This window comes from Polyodon spathula, chromosome 12 (assembly GCF_017654505.1).
Source record: "Polyodon spathula isolate WHYD16114869_AA chromosome 12, ASM1765450v1, whole genome shotgun sequence".
NCBI classification, from domain to species: domain Eukaryota; kingdom Metazoa; phylum Chordata; class Actinopteri; order Acipenseriformes; family Polyodontidae; genus Polyodon; species Polyodon spathula.
The window spans coordinates 25,152,544-25,169,770 of record NC_054545.1 but is presented as its reverse complement, the minus strand read 5'-3'; the positions used below and the strand labels follow the sequence as shown (position 1 = coordinate 25,169,770).

The window sequence follows — 17,227 nt, the reverse complement described above, 5'->3', positions numbered from 1 at the left end:
CTGAATCTGGCGGTCTATAGCATGCTCCTATTATTATGCCTTTTGAATTTTTGTCCGTTATTCTGACCCATATTGATTCGGTTTTATTTTCTTTGTCCAGGTTTAACACCTGGGCTTCAAGACTGTTTCTTATGTATAGCGCTACCCCTCCTCCTCTTCTGTCCTGCCTGTCTTTCCTATACAGTGTATACCCACAAATATTATATTCGTCCCCATCACTCTCAGACAACCACGTTTCTGTAACACCTATCACATCATAGTTACCTGTTAGTGCAGTAGCTTCAAGTTCTAGAATTTTGTTTCTGATACTTCTAGCATTTAGATAAATACATTTAATGGTTGTCTTACCTGAGTTGTTGTTCTTGTTTTGATGCGGTCTCCCTTCTGTTTTTTTGTTGATTTCTCCCCCCTTCCTTTCTAGTTTAAATGCTTCCGAACCTGCTCGAGGATCTTTTCTCCGAGTAGACTAGTTCCCTTGTTATTTAAATGCAGTCCATCCCGTCTATACAGATAGTCCTCGTTGTAGAATGTGGTCCAATGATCAAGATAGGTGAAGCCTTCCCGTGTGCACCACGTCTTCAGCCATGCGTTTTGATTAATTATTTCCAGCTGTCCATATGGTCCTTTGCAAGGTGCGGGTAGTATACCAGAAAATACCACAGTTTTGGTTTTCTCTTTTAATTTCCTTCCTAGCTCTCTGAATTTGTTTTGCAGGGATTTTGGTCTGTCTCTTCCAATGTTGTTTGTACCAATGTGGACGACTACTACCGGGTCGTCTCCTGTTCGTTCTAGGAGCCTGTCCACGTTCTCAGTGATGTGCTTGACCGAGGCTCCCGGAAGGCAGCACACTGTTGTAGTAAGGGGGTCCAAACTGCGAATTGAACTTGCTGTGTTTCTCAATATGGAGTCCCCAACAATCATGACCTCCCTTCTTTTTGCTGTCTGGTCACCACTGTCAATAGGGTCCTGGATGTTGTTCCTTTCATTCTCTTGTTGTTGGTTCTGCTCATCAAAATTCTGAAGTGACTCAAATCTGTTGGTTGTTTTGATTTCTGGTGGTTGTGTTTGACGAAGTTTCTTTTTTTCCCTGCTTCTGCCTACCTGAACCCAGCTGTTCTGACCTTCTATCTCCCTGGTGGCTTTCAGTCTGTTAGGGGTGATGCAGACTTCCATGAATTGTGGGTGTGCCAGTTCCTCAAGATCCTGTTGCTGTCTCACTTCTTCCAGCTCCATTTCTAGCATACTTACTAGTTTATGCAAATCCTGGATCGCGCGGCACTTTACGCACACTTGGTTTAGCTCCGCTGGGTTTTCTCGGATTTCCCACATCAAGCAGGTGTCACAGATTACTGGCTTGAAGACCATGTTGAGGTTTTTTTTTTTAAGTTTAGTTTCTTCTGCAGCTGTCAACCTGCTTTCAAACTGCTTCGAAACTGCTCTGTACTTTTCCACGCCTGTACTTCTCCCACTCGCTGTCGCTGGGAAGACTGCCTTGTTTAACTGCGTTGTTCTGCTGTGCTGTTGGCTCCTCCCCTCGCCCGTGTCTCAAAACGGCGCTGAATTTGAATCAGCTGCTCCGAGTTTCAGCTTGTTTGTTATCAGAAAAACACACGCGGCTGTTTGACTTTGAGCTGCTGCTGTGTTTCCCCAATGTCCTCTGTTTTCTGATTAAAGCAATTCAAGATGCAATTTCTCCTTTCTGCTTCGAAACTGCTCTGTACTTTTCCACGCCTGTACTTCTCCCAGAGGTTGTGGGGGGGCCACTGGTTGGCTGGAGATGGGTCCAGTGGGCTGCTCTGGGGCTCGAGGCACTGCAGTAGCCAGAGACATAAGCAGGGACTGCTGTCCCATCATGACCTCCATGAACTGAGTCATCTTGGAGGTTAATTCCGCCACCTCAGACTTGTCCGAGCACCACCTGTCTCGACGAGGGGAACGAGAGTGTCCCCTACGACAAGACAACCTGGAGCGCGACCTAGACTCCCGACGAGGGCATGCCCTAGAAGGGGAGGGGCTGCTAGCCCGAGCGCATCTGGTGGGGGACCTCTGACCAGCTGAGATCTGGGATGCTGGGCTCGTGGAGAGCTGCAGTCTCCCTGGCGGCGTCGCAGTAGACGACGGCGGGGTTGAGACAGTGTGGGAAGATCCTGGTGAAGGGGAGTGCCCACCCACTGACTTCTTGGCCCTTTGTCGAAGGGTGCATGTCTGAAAGACAGCACAGAGACTGCAAAAAGCCCTATCCGCCAACGTGGATGCGGGGTGCTCCGGCCCGAGACATGCCACGCACTCCTCGTGAGGGTCACTGGCAGGCAGCTTAGCCTGGCAGGACGTGCACCGGTGAAAGCCCGACATCTTGTGCGAGCACGGCACCGTAAACATTGAGCGAACCGCAAGCGTCGAGTCGAGAACGTCGGACAGCAAGCAGCAGAGCGCCAATGCGTCGAGCGTATAGCGTCAAGGCATCGTGTGTCGAGCGTGTGGCGGAGAAGCGTACAGCGTCGAAGCACTGAGCGTCGCAGCGCCGAGCACGTAGCGTCGAGGCGCCGAGCGTCGAGGACGTGGCGTCGAAGCGGCGAGCATCGAGCGTCGAAGCGCCGAGTGTCGAACTTGTGGCGTCGAAGCGCAGAGCGCGTGGTGTCAAAGTGCCGAGCGCGTAGCGTCGAGGCGCAGAGCATCGAGCACGTGCCGTCGAAGCGCTGAGCGTATAGCGTCGACGTCGAGCACCGAGTCCCAAGCGCGGAAGCAGTACACCGAGCACCGAAGCGCTGACACCTCGCAGAGTGAGTACCGAGCGTCGAGACACTAGCACAAGATGCCTATGCGTCAACTGACCCGCAGAGCGGAGACGCTGGTGCTGATACAGTGTCTTATTTGGTGTTAATACTTACCTAGGTGCTAATGGGAGTATGTTCTTGGTGGTCATCTTCTTTTTGGTGAAAAGGTTTTTTTTTTTTTTTTTTTTTTTTTATTATTCTGGAACGCTGCTGTGAGTGCTTGGTGTACTGTAGAAGGGACTGTAGGGCAAGCCGTACAGCTACCACGCGGTGGGGAACACACAGCAGTGGAAGATTCTAGAGGGCTGCAAAGCAGACTCCACAAACATACACACACACACGGTCTAGTCACGCAAGACCGACTGCAATATGCACGTAGCAAAGCCAACGACGCACGTCAAAATATATATAAATCTGAAATAGAAATATATACAACCCAAAAACACACAATATAATAATAATATTTATAATAATATTATAAATAATAGGAGAAGACAGAGACCACGAGGTTAAACAAAAACGCGATGCCGAAGCAAAGCGTGAAGGATATATATAAAGTAATATATAAAATATATAACACAATTATATAATCCAATAACCAATAATAAACGTACTGAAATAAACTCGGAGAAGGGGCCAAAACCAGCTTCTCAAGCCTAAGCTTTGTGAGTACAATCAGTACAAGCTCTAATACCTACCGATGCTGAAGACAAAAGAGGAAGAGTCTCTGCGCGCTGTGTATAGTAAGCTCCCAGGGGGGCAGGCTTACATGGCAGCTCGCACAAAGGCTTATCGGCAGCTTTGCTATAAAGCTCAGCCAATCCCTACTGCCTGACGGCAATGTCCCATACGTTAATGGTTATTTTCAAATTGAAAGGGAACTACCACTTTGATTAAATGTACAGTAAATAATTTGAAAAATGGAATATAGTGTTCTGTATGACAGAAAGACAAGCCTATCAAAAAACATGTAGGGTATTACATTGGCCATATCACGGCTTGAAGAACAAAGCACCACAGTACATTCATTCCTACCCCTATATCTTAACACTTTCCATTCAATGTACGCTGTAACCTTCTTTACAGGTAATATTAGTGCCTGTTTCCTATAAGGTAGAGGAGTTAAAAGCCTGTGCATTCTTTGTCACCTTCATTCGCCTTGAATCACTTCGTGACTTGTAACAGAATTCAACCAAGGCGACCAGCATGGCTAGTCCCAGCCCACCAATAAGGATGTAGAAGACTCCAGCCACATTACTAAGGCTCAGGGCACTGGTCTTGTCCTAAAAGAAAACAAAAAGCGCAACAGAGACAACAATTAAGGTTATTGTTCTAACAAAAGTATTTCAAAGTACATTCTGCAACTACCTATCCTATACTGTATGTCTAAATACTTGTCTTAACGTTAAGCAACAGTTAATTAATTGTCAAGTTTATACTGATATTGGCAATTGTTAACTTTAACTTTAAATTGACAATGCTTCTAGTAATTTTAAGATCCATTTTCAATAATTTCTATTTGGTATTTCTCCAATAATTAGATATTAAACAAAACCTTGTTTGAACTACCTATCTGATTTATCAACATCATTTCAATTCCTATTACTCTAAACCTCATATTACTTAATGCAAACAATGAAGCTGTATTAAAAGGCGTGACAGATGAACACTGGTTGCGACCTGAAGCTGTCATGCAACTTACTCACAGTGCATTTTAAACAGGCTGTATTAAAGCAAGCAGAAAACACTTCTAGATGTGGCAGTAATTCACTTTTTTCCACCTATACGAGACATGGTTTGTTTTCTGAGTTACAGAATGTTAGACCAGAGTGTTATTTCTAAAGCCAGTCCTTTTTAAAAGCCAGTCACCCAAATGCTCTTGAGCTTAGTCACAGGTAACGATGAAATTTGCAGGCTCATGCACTTCATAGAACCTATCCTAACATACCATACAAGGTGATTATATAGTCACTGGTCACTGTGCTGTTGAAGTGTTCCCCTACAATCTGTGGATTGTATTTTATGATTTTCTATTATAAACTTCCTATTCAAACAGAGGCTATAAATGAAAAAAAAAAAAACTTAAATGACAAATGTTACGACTAGCTGACTTTCTTCAGCTATAGATGGATAAAAAAAAAGACTTCTACTTGAAACGTTTCTTTTATTTTATTACGTTTATTTAAGTATTTTTAAATTCAGCACTGTTGAGTGCTTACTAGTCATGGATGACACAAATAGATATCACTGCCAGGAATTCTGTGTTCAGTGAGTTTTATGCCACCGATCATGAGGAATGACAAATTAATTCCCAAGATGTGCCGCTTCGAGTGAGGTACAAAGCTGTTTCTCATTAGAGGCAAAATAGAGTTCTTCCACTCTGAATTTTTTCAGTGTTCTTAATGTTTTATAGCATGAGCTTCACACTTTAGATTGCAGGATATACATAACCATATAATACAATGGTAATAACTGGGTAATTACCATTAACCCCTGCTCTTACATGGTAACTGCTGGTACGTGGCCTGTCCACATTTTGATGTTATTAGTAGTTACTATGCACAAGCAGGAACCTTTGGTAATTACCAAATAGTTAATATAATTACATTGCTAATTGTCCCATTCATCTAATACAGAGGTGACAAAACTCAACTGGTCGAGGGCTGCAGGGTATTCTGGTTTTCATTCCAACTTAAGCTCTCAATTAACATAATTAATCTAATCATTTGTTGAATTTGACATTTAATATTTTTCAAGGTCTTTTACAGTTGATTGTTTTAAAAATGCACTTGATTCAAGGTACACGACCCATGAAACATTTTGAGGCCTGAAGAGAAGTGTCCAGTTAATCAAATAGTTTAGACCAATTAAGTAACTGAACGTGCTACCGTATTATCTATGAAAGACTATTTTCATTTTTTCTCTGCTGTATTACACTGCATTGCCTACTGAGACAGATTTAGTATTTTTTTAAACCGCACTGTAAACAGGTAACTGGGCAACAGGCATAACACCATAGTACAGTGTTTATACGATTTAAACTGAAACAATAAACTAGAGCCATAGATCCAGCAACTTGGATTAAATGGGATAACTTAACCATCACATAAAAGTAACCATAGCAAAAAATATTTTTATACAGTGGATTTTACAATATATTATTCGGTAGCAAACAAAGGCACTAGCGAAAATGTTTGTCTGCTTGTCTTAGTTTCTTATACGTTTTGCTTTTTATAGACTGACTGATGAAGTACATAAATAAATATTAACAAGTTATAATAGTACAGGCAGTGAATACACCACAGCACTTGAAGTATATGAGTAGTCTCATTGCAAGAATGTTTTTCCCCCTATCATCCCACACTACCACAGCAGTGCCAAGTGACCTAGCGACTGTATAATCGGCCTGTATATAATTTCATGTCAGTGATGCGTTCATTCAAAGCACATGCAAACCAAAGGCCTTAAAAAAAGGAAAATCATTTTAAAAAATGAAAATAAAAAGAATGATTTTTGCAGCTTCTAAATAATGTCTTTTTTACTTTATTTTTGATGACCTGGGGACTGACCTTACTTGCAGAGTCCTTGTTTCCACACTCCCCTTTATCGTACCACCATTTGTTTTTCAGCTTGTCTAAGATGCCTTGTTCATTGAGTTTCAATACAGCTAGATTTACAGGAGTTCTTCACGAGGGAAATAACATAAATAACATTATCAATGTTATATTATGTTATTCAATACACATCATACATACACCTATTATTTATACTGACAGCTTCTACTGCATTTCCACAGTGAGATGTGTTAATACTCCATCTGACGTCTGCCTTGCTCCCCGGCACAGCAAGATGTGTATTACGATATCACTCTGAGTAACCAGCAACAGCAAACGCTTGGTTGCCCCAGTATGTAGTCATACATAAAGACATATTGAAATTATTATAAAACTTACACATGAATGCAGTATGTTTTAGAAAATACATTTCTGAAACAGTAACTGTTGTATATGGTATCATTCAATTTTGTTTCTGCTACTTTGACATATATCTATAACTTTGAACGTATATCTTGAACCTTAAACAATAACTTTAACAAACAGATATTGTCAATGTTTTATAGCTTTGTTTAGTTCTTTAGCGAACTGCAGTGTTTTTTAAAAAAAAAGTTAACACCATCGATCAGTTCTTAATAATAATCATACATTGTTTATATAGTAGTTTAAAGACACAATTTGGTCTTTCTTGTGGTGTTTTTTTTTTTTTTTAAATCCTGGTTCCAGTACTGTCACACTTTATCCAGTATTCCACCCAAGTGGTTGTTTGTGTGTGTTGCTGGTTACCCTTCAGTTTGTTTTTACCCGCTAGCATGTTCCTACTGGGGCTGACCTTGGAATCACCTCCCCCGCTGCCGCACTCTCCTTTGTCGTACCACCATTTGTTTTTCAATTTGTCCAAGAGCCCCTGCTCGTTCAGTTTTAACACTGCCAGGTTAACTGGGTTTCTTGAAATGATAAAATAATACTCGTCAGTACCGAGACGAGAACACACTGGAAAATTCAGTGTCAGGCATTCAATTAACAAGACATTCAAACACTTAGGGGAAAAAAATAAATAAATCTAAAGCACTTGAAAGGCATGTTGAGCAGATTTTGATTGAAGAGTTTGTAAAAATGTAAATGTAAAATGGTAATAAAGTGAATCTTCGTAATCAGTTTCTGAGGTGCTTTCCAATAAACTAAAGGGTAGATTCAAATCAGAACATACTCTGCCATATCATGACCTGCCTCTTTTCCCGGTTTTATTGCTCTGTTCAATCAAACTTCCAATTAGAGGAGGAATGCCCAGAACATAGCATTCAATTCTACAATAATTTCAAACACACCTCTATAACGTTAACATTTTATTTCACTCTTTCTTACAGAAAACTTCATAGATTTTACTAATTTTACTGATTTTTTTAATGCGCGTAATGATTTCGGAGCAATACATTGTCATGAAGTACAGGTCTTTACATGGTCACGCAGTCAGCTGGCATTCACAGTGAGCTATGTTCCAGTCCATGCCGCAATATTACCCTAACAAACAACAAAAAACAACCAAAGAGCCTTGCTACATTGCACTGTTGAAGAACACTCTTTATATTGCACACATGTTCTGTATGCGGCTCCTCCCTAAACAATTGATTGAACAGGGAAATAACACAGGTTTCCAACAGGTCAACTCAAATACAGTATGTGGCATTTTTGTTGATGGATATGTCAAATGTGGGGTGGATCCTTTTGCCTCTCACTACTGCTTCCAGCAGAAACTGTTAAGGGTCCATGCAGAATTTTTCTCTTCCAGGCTAAAAACTGGTGGAGAGGATGTGATTCTCTGGAAGAGGACAATAGAGTGATGAAGCAGAAATTGCTTCTCTTCGAGAGACAATGAATACAGTTGTGTTGTTGTGTGTCTGTAGGGTATTTTTACGTGGTAAAACAATGTGATGCATCAGCTTTATGAATGCACAGGATTCTTTAGGTGACTTACCTTAGGTACACCGGTTTTCTCACAGTTTGAAAAAAAAAAAAAAAAAAAAAAAAAACTCTACATTCTTATAATATTTCTCACCTGTTTAACCTCCTATAATGTGTGTTCCCTGTCTTTCACTGTTGCTGTTTCTGTTCAGATCATTATTTCACTAACTACTCCAGCAAACATGTCCCTTCTACTTTTTCTAACAACACTTCTAAATGGTGGATTGTGCAGCTATAGTTTTTTTTTTTAATCCATATTTTCCATTTACCAAGTTCGCAAAGGGGTCAGAAACAGTTGCACGCTGGTCATGTCTACAAGCACATTTCGTTAGAAGTCTTTTCAAAAGCTCCTGTGGTTAAAAGGTTTATTTCTTTAAGCATAGTAAATATGCAAAAACAGCAAAAAACATAAATATACAAAATATTCACATGTATATACACAGACAAAAAGGGTTGCACACAAACTGGTCTATTGTTTGCGTATCTTATATGAACAAACAGTGACTCATAAGGCACAGCTACAATAAGTGACATTTTGTTGACATTTTCAGATTCTGGTACTTGGTATTCATGGACATGGCTGTATTTTTGCACTTATGCTAATTACTTGAAATACATTCAAAATCTGTCCAGTTGCTACTAACACTGTGTTCATTGCTAGGCAAGCAAAACAGAAGAAATTCCTAATTACATAATGTAATTGCTATATATGTGTCTGGGTACCTTTACTTTTGGGCAAGGTAATGATACTTTAGTTTACATCAAATTACACAGGATTACAGCAAAGTGTAATTCAAATATTTATCAGTATTTATGTACCAAAGCAATAGAGAACCAATATATTACCTAAACTATGTCTCTAACTGTAATAACAGCCATTGTATCCAATTGCCTGGTGGGACAGAGATCAATTCTAATTGATTAATGTAATTAAACATTGGCAAAGCTGTTCAAACTAGTCCTGGCACACCAGGAACATAATAGAGTTAGATAGTACGTAAGCATGTACCTTAATGGAGATCCTTTGGGTGTCGCTATTCCATATCCTTTTGAATCCAGGTTGCCTCCCACCTTCATGGTGTCACAAGGTTTCCTCTGTTCGATGTATTCGTTCATAGTGGACTCCAGCAAATAGGCATACTTTCCTTTGGATTTTCTTACCCGGATTACTCCTTCATCCGTTGTCTTAACAAAGACCGACGGCTCTGCAGACTTCATGTATGACCACATCTTTTCAAACACTGCTATTTTGGATCTCTGAAGAAATAATGTAAATAATGTAAACAAGCTACTAATTACCAGGTTCTTGTTGTGAATAGCTCCCCCAAATGCCATATTGACATTTCTTTCTCTGTCAGCCTTTTAAGATACTTTGATAACTCAAGATTACATGTACTGGCAACAAGTGCTTCAAATATAAAACCAAATATAAAACGCAAGACACCTGGAAATTGACATTCAAGAAAAACCTTGAATAATATGGCTGACATGGCATAAACTGAAAATCTTTTCAGTAAGCATGTGTTGTTTCAGCATGGATATCAAGTCTAAGGTTTACAAGTGAAACTCACGGTTTTTCACAATTTTGAGTCTTACGGTCATGCAATGGAGTCTAACGTTTGTGCATAAGTTTGTTATTAAAAATGAAAATCAATAAAAGTATATTATATTTAATTAATAATAATTATTTTTCTCAGTATTTACAAAGAAATATGTGTAGATGTACTTGTTTTGAATAATTTACATGTTAAACCCGATCACATATACACATTCTTTTTTTAGTGTGTGGTGTACCCAGATTATTACTTTGTTTTATTCAAAGGTTTTTCAGCAGAGGTCTCACTAATACCAACACCTAGAAGTTGACATCTCTGTTTCAGTCTTGTACATTTGACAATTAGAAATGGAAACAGGATGCAATAATTCATATGTTCACAAATACAGATTTAAAATACAACATTTAAATTCAATAAATGATAATACTGTCAAAAATTATATATAATTCAAGCATTTCTCACTTAATGTATTACAATCTAAAACTGTTTCCCAAAACTTTTATAAACAATACATATTAATAAATAAGAGACACCTAAAGAATCTTTTTCAAAGACCCCAATTAGAACTAATGCTGGCCTGCCTAATATTACTGTAGGTAAAGTAATCCAAGATTAGTTGCTAATTGCTGTCTATGAAACTAGTTGTAGACTTCTTTACATTCTTACCCTAACAAATTGAACCCAGGGTGAAACTTTGATATACAAGTTGTCAATGTAAATGACTGATGCACTTTGCTGACCGAAGGTGATTGTTTAGTTATTTGTGTAAGTATTCATCTCACCCTAAAGAATTCCTTTGTGGATCCGCCATCTAGAGTTCCGTATGCAATATCAGTCTGTTTGGCAAGGTCTTCAGCACTCTCAATTGGGGAGACCATCCTCTCCACCGTCAGGAAGGCAGCCAAGTTGGCCGTGTAGGATGAGATTATGATCAAGGTGAAGAACCACCACACGCCTCCAACGATGCGACCAGAGAGGGATCTAAAACACAATGCCACATGGGAGTTACACAGCTATTAGACAATACCCCCCCTAACCAATAGATACAATCAGATGGTCCGACACCAGTTGTAAACACAGGAAGAGTGTCGTGGGGTCATATTTTGCTATACTTGCTGAGGGATGACATAAAGAATCATAGCTACTTAAATAACTCTATAAATCTTACCTGTCATGCACTTCTATTTAAAATGTACATCTCACATGTGCCGTTTTCAATGAGTAAAGTGTATTTTCATTAAATGGTATCAGATACCATATTCAGTTTGCATGCATTGCTTCCAGCTAGTCTAATATACGTTCTGCCTTTTCATTCATTTTATCAAAGCTAGATAGTTACTGAAATAAACAAATGTTATATCAATCATTGATTTTCATGGCATCTGGAACCACAGAAGCTTAAAGAAAGCTCTTTATTTTAAAGCTTTATTTTCATGCAGTTTCCACTTGTACTTTTCAGGTCACAGCAATGTCTTTGGGGTCACATTCTGAAGGAGGACTCCAATCCTGTAACGCCTTCTTTCTGTCATTCACCAACCGGCAGTGATAAAAATGACCAAAGAAGAGAGACTAGAAACTTTTCTAACCTTATATACTGTCAACCTGCTAAACTAAAAACACATGTTTACCTCAACATATGCTTCTTTCAGAACTCCACTAATGAAACCTGCATCACAAATAGAAGAGCCCAGCTGATAAGCTTAATGGAATTATTACAATAGCTAGAACCTCTTCAGGAGTATTTTTAGCTAACATATTACAATGCTTGGATTTGTCTTACATTTCCACTTACAAAGGACAGATAAATGTGTAATTAAATTTCTGCTTATGCTGTAAAAACAGAAATGTCTTGGTTTGTCTCTGTTGTAACAGGTAACCTTTAAACATGTATCCTCTCAGCCCTACATCTGAACCCTGCATAGCAAACTAAAAAGAGTCCTGGTTTCTTTGGTCTATTGCCTTTAATGCAGACTTAAGTAAAAGCATACTGTAGATGTGCTGAAGATATGTGATGGAATAAAAGCAGAAAGAAGAGACTATTGGAGTGGGGGTGGTGTTATCATTGGGAACAGTTTTAACAAACCTGGTCTTTTGTTATTACATTACTTTAAAATCAAAATCCCCAGGTTCCCCTCATTCATACATGGAAATGTGAGGCTGAGATATCAATGAATAAATACTTTATTGCTACTAAACTTGTATTCTAACCACTAAATAATGTTGTTCCAAATGTATTAAATTCTGTATTGGATATTAATTCTTTGTCAGCTTTTTGACCTTTTACTAGAAATGTAAATCAGATACCAGTTGACGTAGACATGTTTTTGTTAAATCAAGAAAAGCGACACACACAAAAGTGATGAGCTATTAAGCAGTGCCTCCGGAAATCACTGAAACCCAAGATCAATTACTAAGCTGCTTTTTTATATTAGTTGCGAAATAGAGCACTTCTCAGCTGTTTCTTATTTTAGCTGAAGGATTTTTAAAATAATGTATTCAGATAAAGAATACCCTGAACATATTGAGTACTTTGACTTAAGTACTATATGTTCTTTTCATAAAAACTTAAAGATCAATCAATTCTCCTATGGAGGCTCACGAACTTGAATACAATTTAAGAATGCAATTTAGGTAAGGGCAGGACTTGTTAATTTTTTTTTTGTTTGTTTTGTTTCTCTCACTGCAATAAATTTCCACAGCCACTTAGGAGAACTGAAGGTCAGTGAAGGTCAGTGGATGCCCACCGCTCCCATGACCAAGCTAATTGTCTCTTTACACCAAGGAGCTCTTAAGTGGATGTCGCCAAGCTACCAGCCCCTGGAGGACAAAGGCCAGCTCTGCAGGTGTACGCTTGAGCTCACTGGGCACCTGGCCCGTAAGGTCTGCTTAGTGTGGTATGGCGAAACAGGCCCTGGAAATGCTATTCCGTGGAACAGCCAACGTAGTGCTCCCTGTGGAAGATTTCTAATTAAATAGTCATATTTCCACAGTAAATATGTTTGATCTTGTTTCACAAGGAAAGAGGGAGGGGATGATTAAGACACAGGATGAACGTGATTATTGTTCAAGCAGTGTAGTTTGTGCATGTCTTGTTGCAACTACATTCTATTCAATCTCTGTTCTAGTACATGTCCCCTGAATCTATCCTTTAAAGTCATTTAGGCTAAAGACTATATTATTGGTGTTCTATTCTGTACTGCATTAAACACATGTATATAAGGTAAAATGCAAACCAATAGGCTGAACTAAACAAATACATAAAACAAGTATTTTAATATTTTCAAACAATTAGATGGAGAACACTTTTTATAAGCTTCATTAGCACACTGGCTAAATATGGTATATTAGCTTTGTAGTAAACACATTTTAACTGCTGAATATAATCTTACACAAACACATAAGCCTGCGCTTAACTCCCAAACTCAATTCAACCAGTTATTGATATTTTTAAGCGGAGAGGTGGGTACAAACAAGGTGCTTAAACTGAAGATAAGCAAGTAAGTACAAGGCATATTATTTTAAAGATTAATATAGAAAATAGCACAACGTTGCACTGTTGACTCTGGGTGAAAGACTTTATTAACACCTGAAGCCAGTCTCATAAACATTGAGGAATTCAATGTTAATATTCTGTAGTACTCTAAAATAACTAGCACTGACAGGGATACTGAGGCCTAAAGACTGTCAGACAATTACTTTTGGAATCTTGGGGAAACAATCGTTTTCCGAAGCAACTAAAACTACTGCTGCATTTTAAAATAAATGGCCGAGGACATTTAACACACTAACCAGGCCTTACAAGATGGTAGATGACATCAGAAACATTGCCATCAGCCAGTTTTCCATATTTAGAGGGTTCATTTTGAATTTGAAAGACATTTTACAATAAATCATAATGACTTTGCTGACTGTTTATTCAGACCAGGTACTCGATAAACATTAAAAAAAAAGTCATCCCTCTTTTTAAACCATTTTTGTAAGCAAATACTGTGTATAGAAAATAGGAAGACATAATGAGATCACAATTAAACCTGACAGCTGAGAAATATGCACGGCATGACAACATAACCACAGTTTTATAGGGTGATGCATTGAGATCACAGTGGACTGTATATCTGATGTTGCTAAACTGGAGCAGGGAAAGGGATGGCTGTGTTTTTACAGCAAATGGGAGAACATGCCCAGCAATCAAAGAGTCTGCATTTCACAATACAATTTATAAGAATGAGTACAACTCAAAGGGCCTGTTTTACAAAAATAGGCAGGGGTTGAAATATAATTTATTTTCCATAGTTTCTCACAAAAAAAAAAAAAAAATCTGTTGAATGGTAGCGTTTCTCAAGGAATACAGTATGAGTAACTACGGTTGAAAATGGCACCGCTCTGTGTAAACACCACGTTTGCAAAAGGCATTTGTCATGCTGTGGTTGCTAAGTTGTTAGTGTCTACTTGATGTTTCAGACATAAATTTAAGTAAATTATCTTATTGTGCAATACACATTGTTATTTTATTGTATTTAATTTATTTTATAATGTGCGCATTTATCTGTTATTTAGTCTTATTTTTTAATTCTGGTTCTCATGTTGACCTGCATACCACCTATTTGAATGCCAGGAATTTGGCATGTTTTTACAAAAGTTATTATACCAAACAATATATCACCTCAACTTTCCGTTACATTATAGCAGAATCACTGTCTAAATTTAGGAATAAAACACCAAGTTAAAACACTTAAAACAATCTTTCTAAAATATATGTACAGTACCTGCATCTAAGCTGCATTTATGTCTGTACAGTATTAATTTAAAAAAAAGTTAAGAAATATCTTCAAAAATTAAAATTATTTTATTTTTTCCAAGGCACTAAACACATACTTAAAAAAAAAAAAAAAGTTATATTAATATATTTTAATTTGCATATACAATGACTGTACAAACATGACAATTAATTGATGCATTACTAATGGATTAAGAATTACAAAGCAAAGAACAAGAACATAACAGTGAAGCACATGTTCATAACGGTGGTACAGTAATTGAAATCAGTTCAGTGCTTAAGGAGAACAGTCTTCACCTGTTACAATAATCTTCACGTAATTGATGGCAATATCAAGAGGATTTTTCTTTTTTTTTTTTTTTTCATCGTCCCTGATGTACTGTAATGGTGATGAGTAATGTACTGCCATTATGGATTCTGAGATGAGGTTACAAGCTCTGTAGCCATGCATGCAGCGGAGCCTTGCTCTTTTGCATAGTGGTAAACATGCTCACTTGCGGTGTGCAGGGTTGCTTGGTTTGCACCCAGCCTCTGCCCTGTTACAGAAGCACAACTCTAAATATGAAACACCACAGTAGAAAGGAGAACACCTATTTAGAATATTGCATTAGTGTTAATTCCAACACTGCTGTTCCAAATACAACCTAATTTCCCCCCAGAGCGTTCTGTGATGCTTTTAAAGCAGGGTTTAGCAACATCTGTCCAGGAAGAAGATATCCTATTCATTTAACCGTTTCGGAAACAAATACGTTGCTGTTAAACATGCAATGCCCTAGGTCAGGTTGTTTTGATATTAAATAAAAGATGTGGACAGGATGAATTAGGTCTGCAGAGCTTGGCTTGAAATTGATCGTCTTTTACTGATGAATATACAGTAAATATCCGGAGGTGTGGCTAGACATTACCTTATCTTTCTCAAACACATTAAAAAATATCATCTAAACTGGAGGATTAGGATTTTTATTTAGAAATTGTAGCTTTGCTTGAGGTTGTTTGACAGAGGGTTACTTGAGATTAGTCAGACAGCTAGCTTTCAACTTACTGCGTGTGTGGATCACTGTATACAACTACAAAAAATACCAGCCTGAAAAATTCACTGAAGCGGCTATACTTGAGCTCTAGTTGAAAACTGCATTATGATCAATTTCATTTTTTTAAATCTTGAATTAAAATGAAGACCACCAATGTCAATTAGTATTAACAGCAACAAAGAAGCCATCGAAAGATGAGGACATGAACTCCAAACTTCAATGTCAGCCCAACCAGAACTAAAAAGAGCTGTACTCATAAAACATCAGCGTCATGGCAGGAGCCCTCCAGCTGATGCTTCATGATTCATGCTGACAGTACTACTCTAAGACAGTGGTTTTCATTCCTGGTCCTGGGGGAACACTGCCCTGCTGGTTTTTGGTTCAACCAAGCGCTCAATTACATAATTGAACCCTTAATTGAACTAATAATTTGCCTAATCTGAGCTTTTTAATTATTTTAAACAAATAGAGATTTCAATTTAGGTATAAAATTGTATAAGGAACTTAAATTATCCAATGTTTATATAAGCTACACTATTTAACAAGTCAAATTAAGCTAATTATTAGTTCAATTAAGTGTTCAATTATGTAATTGATTGCTTGGTTGGAACAAAAACCAGCAGGGCAGTGGTCCTCCAGGACCAGCACTGAGAACCAAATATATTAAGCATACATTTCAATGTATTATCCAACACACATTAGGTGACCAATTTCACTGATACGAGTTGAGAATCATTAATTATTTTGGGGAGAGCGGCAATGTTGATATATACGCTGAAGCAATGAAGTTGCAAGGTTTGACCAATTAAAACAGAACTATTTAAAACTAAATAACTTTTAAAATTATGATTCAGCAATCTGTGTTTACAATATCAGAAACCTAGCAGAAAAGCAATTTTCAAATGAAACGATGAAACTGTAGAAAAATGTCATGCTTCTTACAAAGGTCAACATTTACATGCAACTCATGGAACATCAAGCAATTATGGTTATACAGTCTGCAACAAACTAGGCCCCAATCAAATAAGTGTGCACATTACAGTTCAGAATGATTTTCAGACTCCTTCAGTCAATTCGGAGTGCCAGTGGCTTTAGAATTAAACTAACATCAATCATGTAACACCAAGTTATCCATTAATAGAACACATTCTCTAAGGTCTTTTACGTTTCATTGGCCCAAGTGCAGTCCTAAATTAGTTTCCAGCAGCTAAGGTACACATAGGTACTCAATAATCAAATAGGGAAATAAGGCAAGTCATATTACAGAATGTACCATTTAGACATTTTATTTTAATCAACATTATTATCTTCAAAAATCAAGAAATAAGCTACTTCTAAAAAACCTAATTAACAAGTCAAAACAAAAACATGTAACACTCAACTAACAGTCATGAAGTACCTTGGTTCTTATGTCTTTCAGTTATTAAACTGTCTATGGTATAACCCTATGGACCTACAGAATTTTATAGATTTCCCCTGGATTGTACCAATCAGATATCTCTGATTATTCCTGGATTACCTGTATATATATATATATATATATATATATATATATATATATATATATATATAT

General features: G+C 37.9%; 1 protein-coding gene across 2 annotated transcripts in view; it reads right to left on the bottom strand.

Moving 5' to 3' along the window:
* The window catches only part of LOC121323747 (glutamate receptor 1-like), a 116,256-nt gene that overhangs the window by 18,972 nt on the left and 80,057 nt on the right, over positions 1 to 17,227 (bottom strand). The window contains exons 12-15 of one of the 2 annotated variants that reach the window (XM_041264936.1): positions 10,629 to 10,827; positions 9,300 to 9,547; positions 7,161 to 7,275; positions 3,923 to 4,057 (exon numbers count right to left, since the gene is read on the bottom strand). In XM_041264936.1, coding sequence (XP_041120870.1) covers positions 3,923 to 4,057; positions 7,161 to 7,275; positions 9,300 to 9,547; positions 10,629 to 10,827 — 697 coding nt within the window. Of the gene's footprint in view, positions 1 to 3,922; positions 4,058 to 6,343; positions 6,459 to 7,160; positions 7,276 to 9,299; positions 9,548 to 10,628; positions 10,828 to 17,227 lie in introns of both variants that reach the window. The other variant, XM_041264935.1, reaches the window with a different exon arrangement.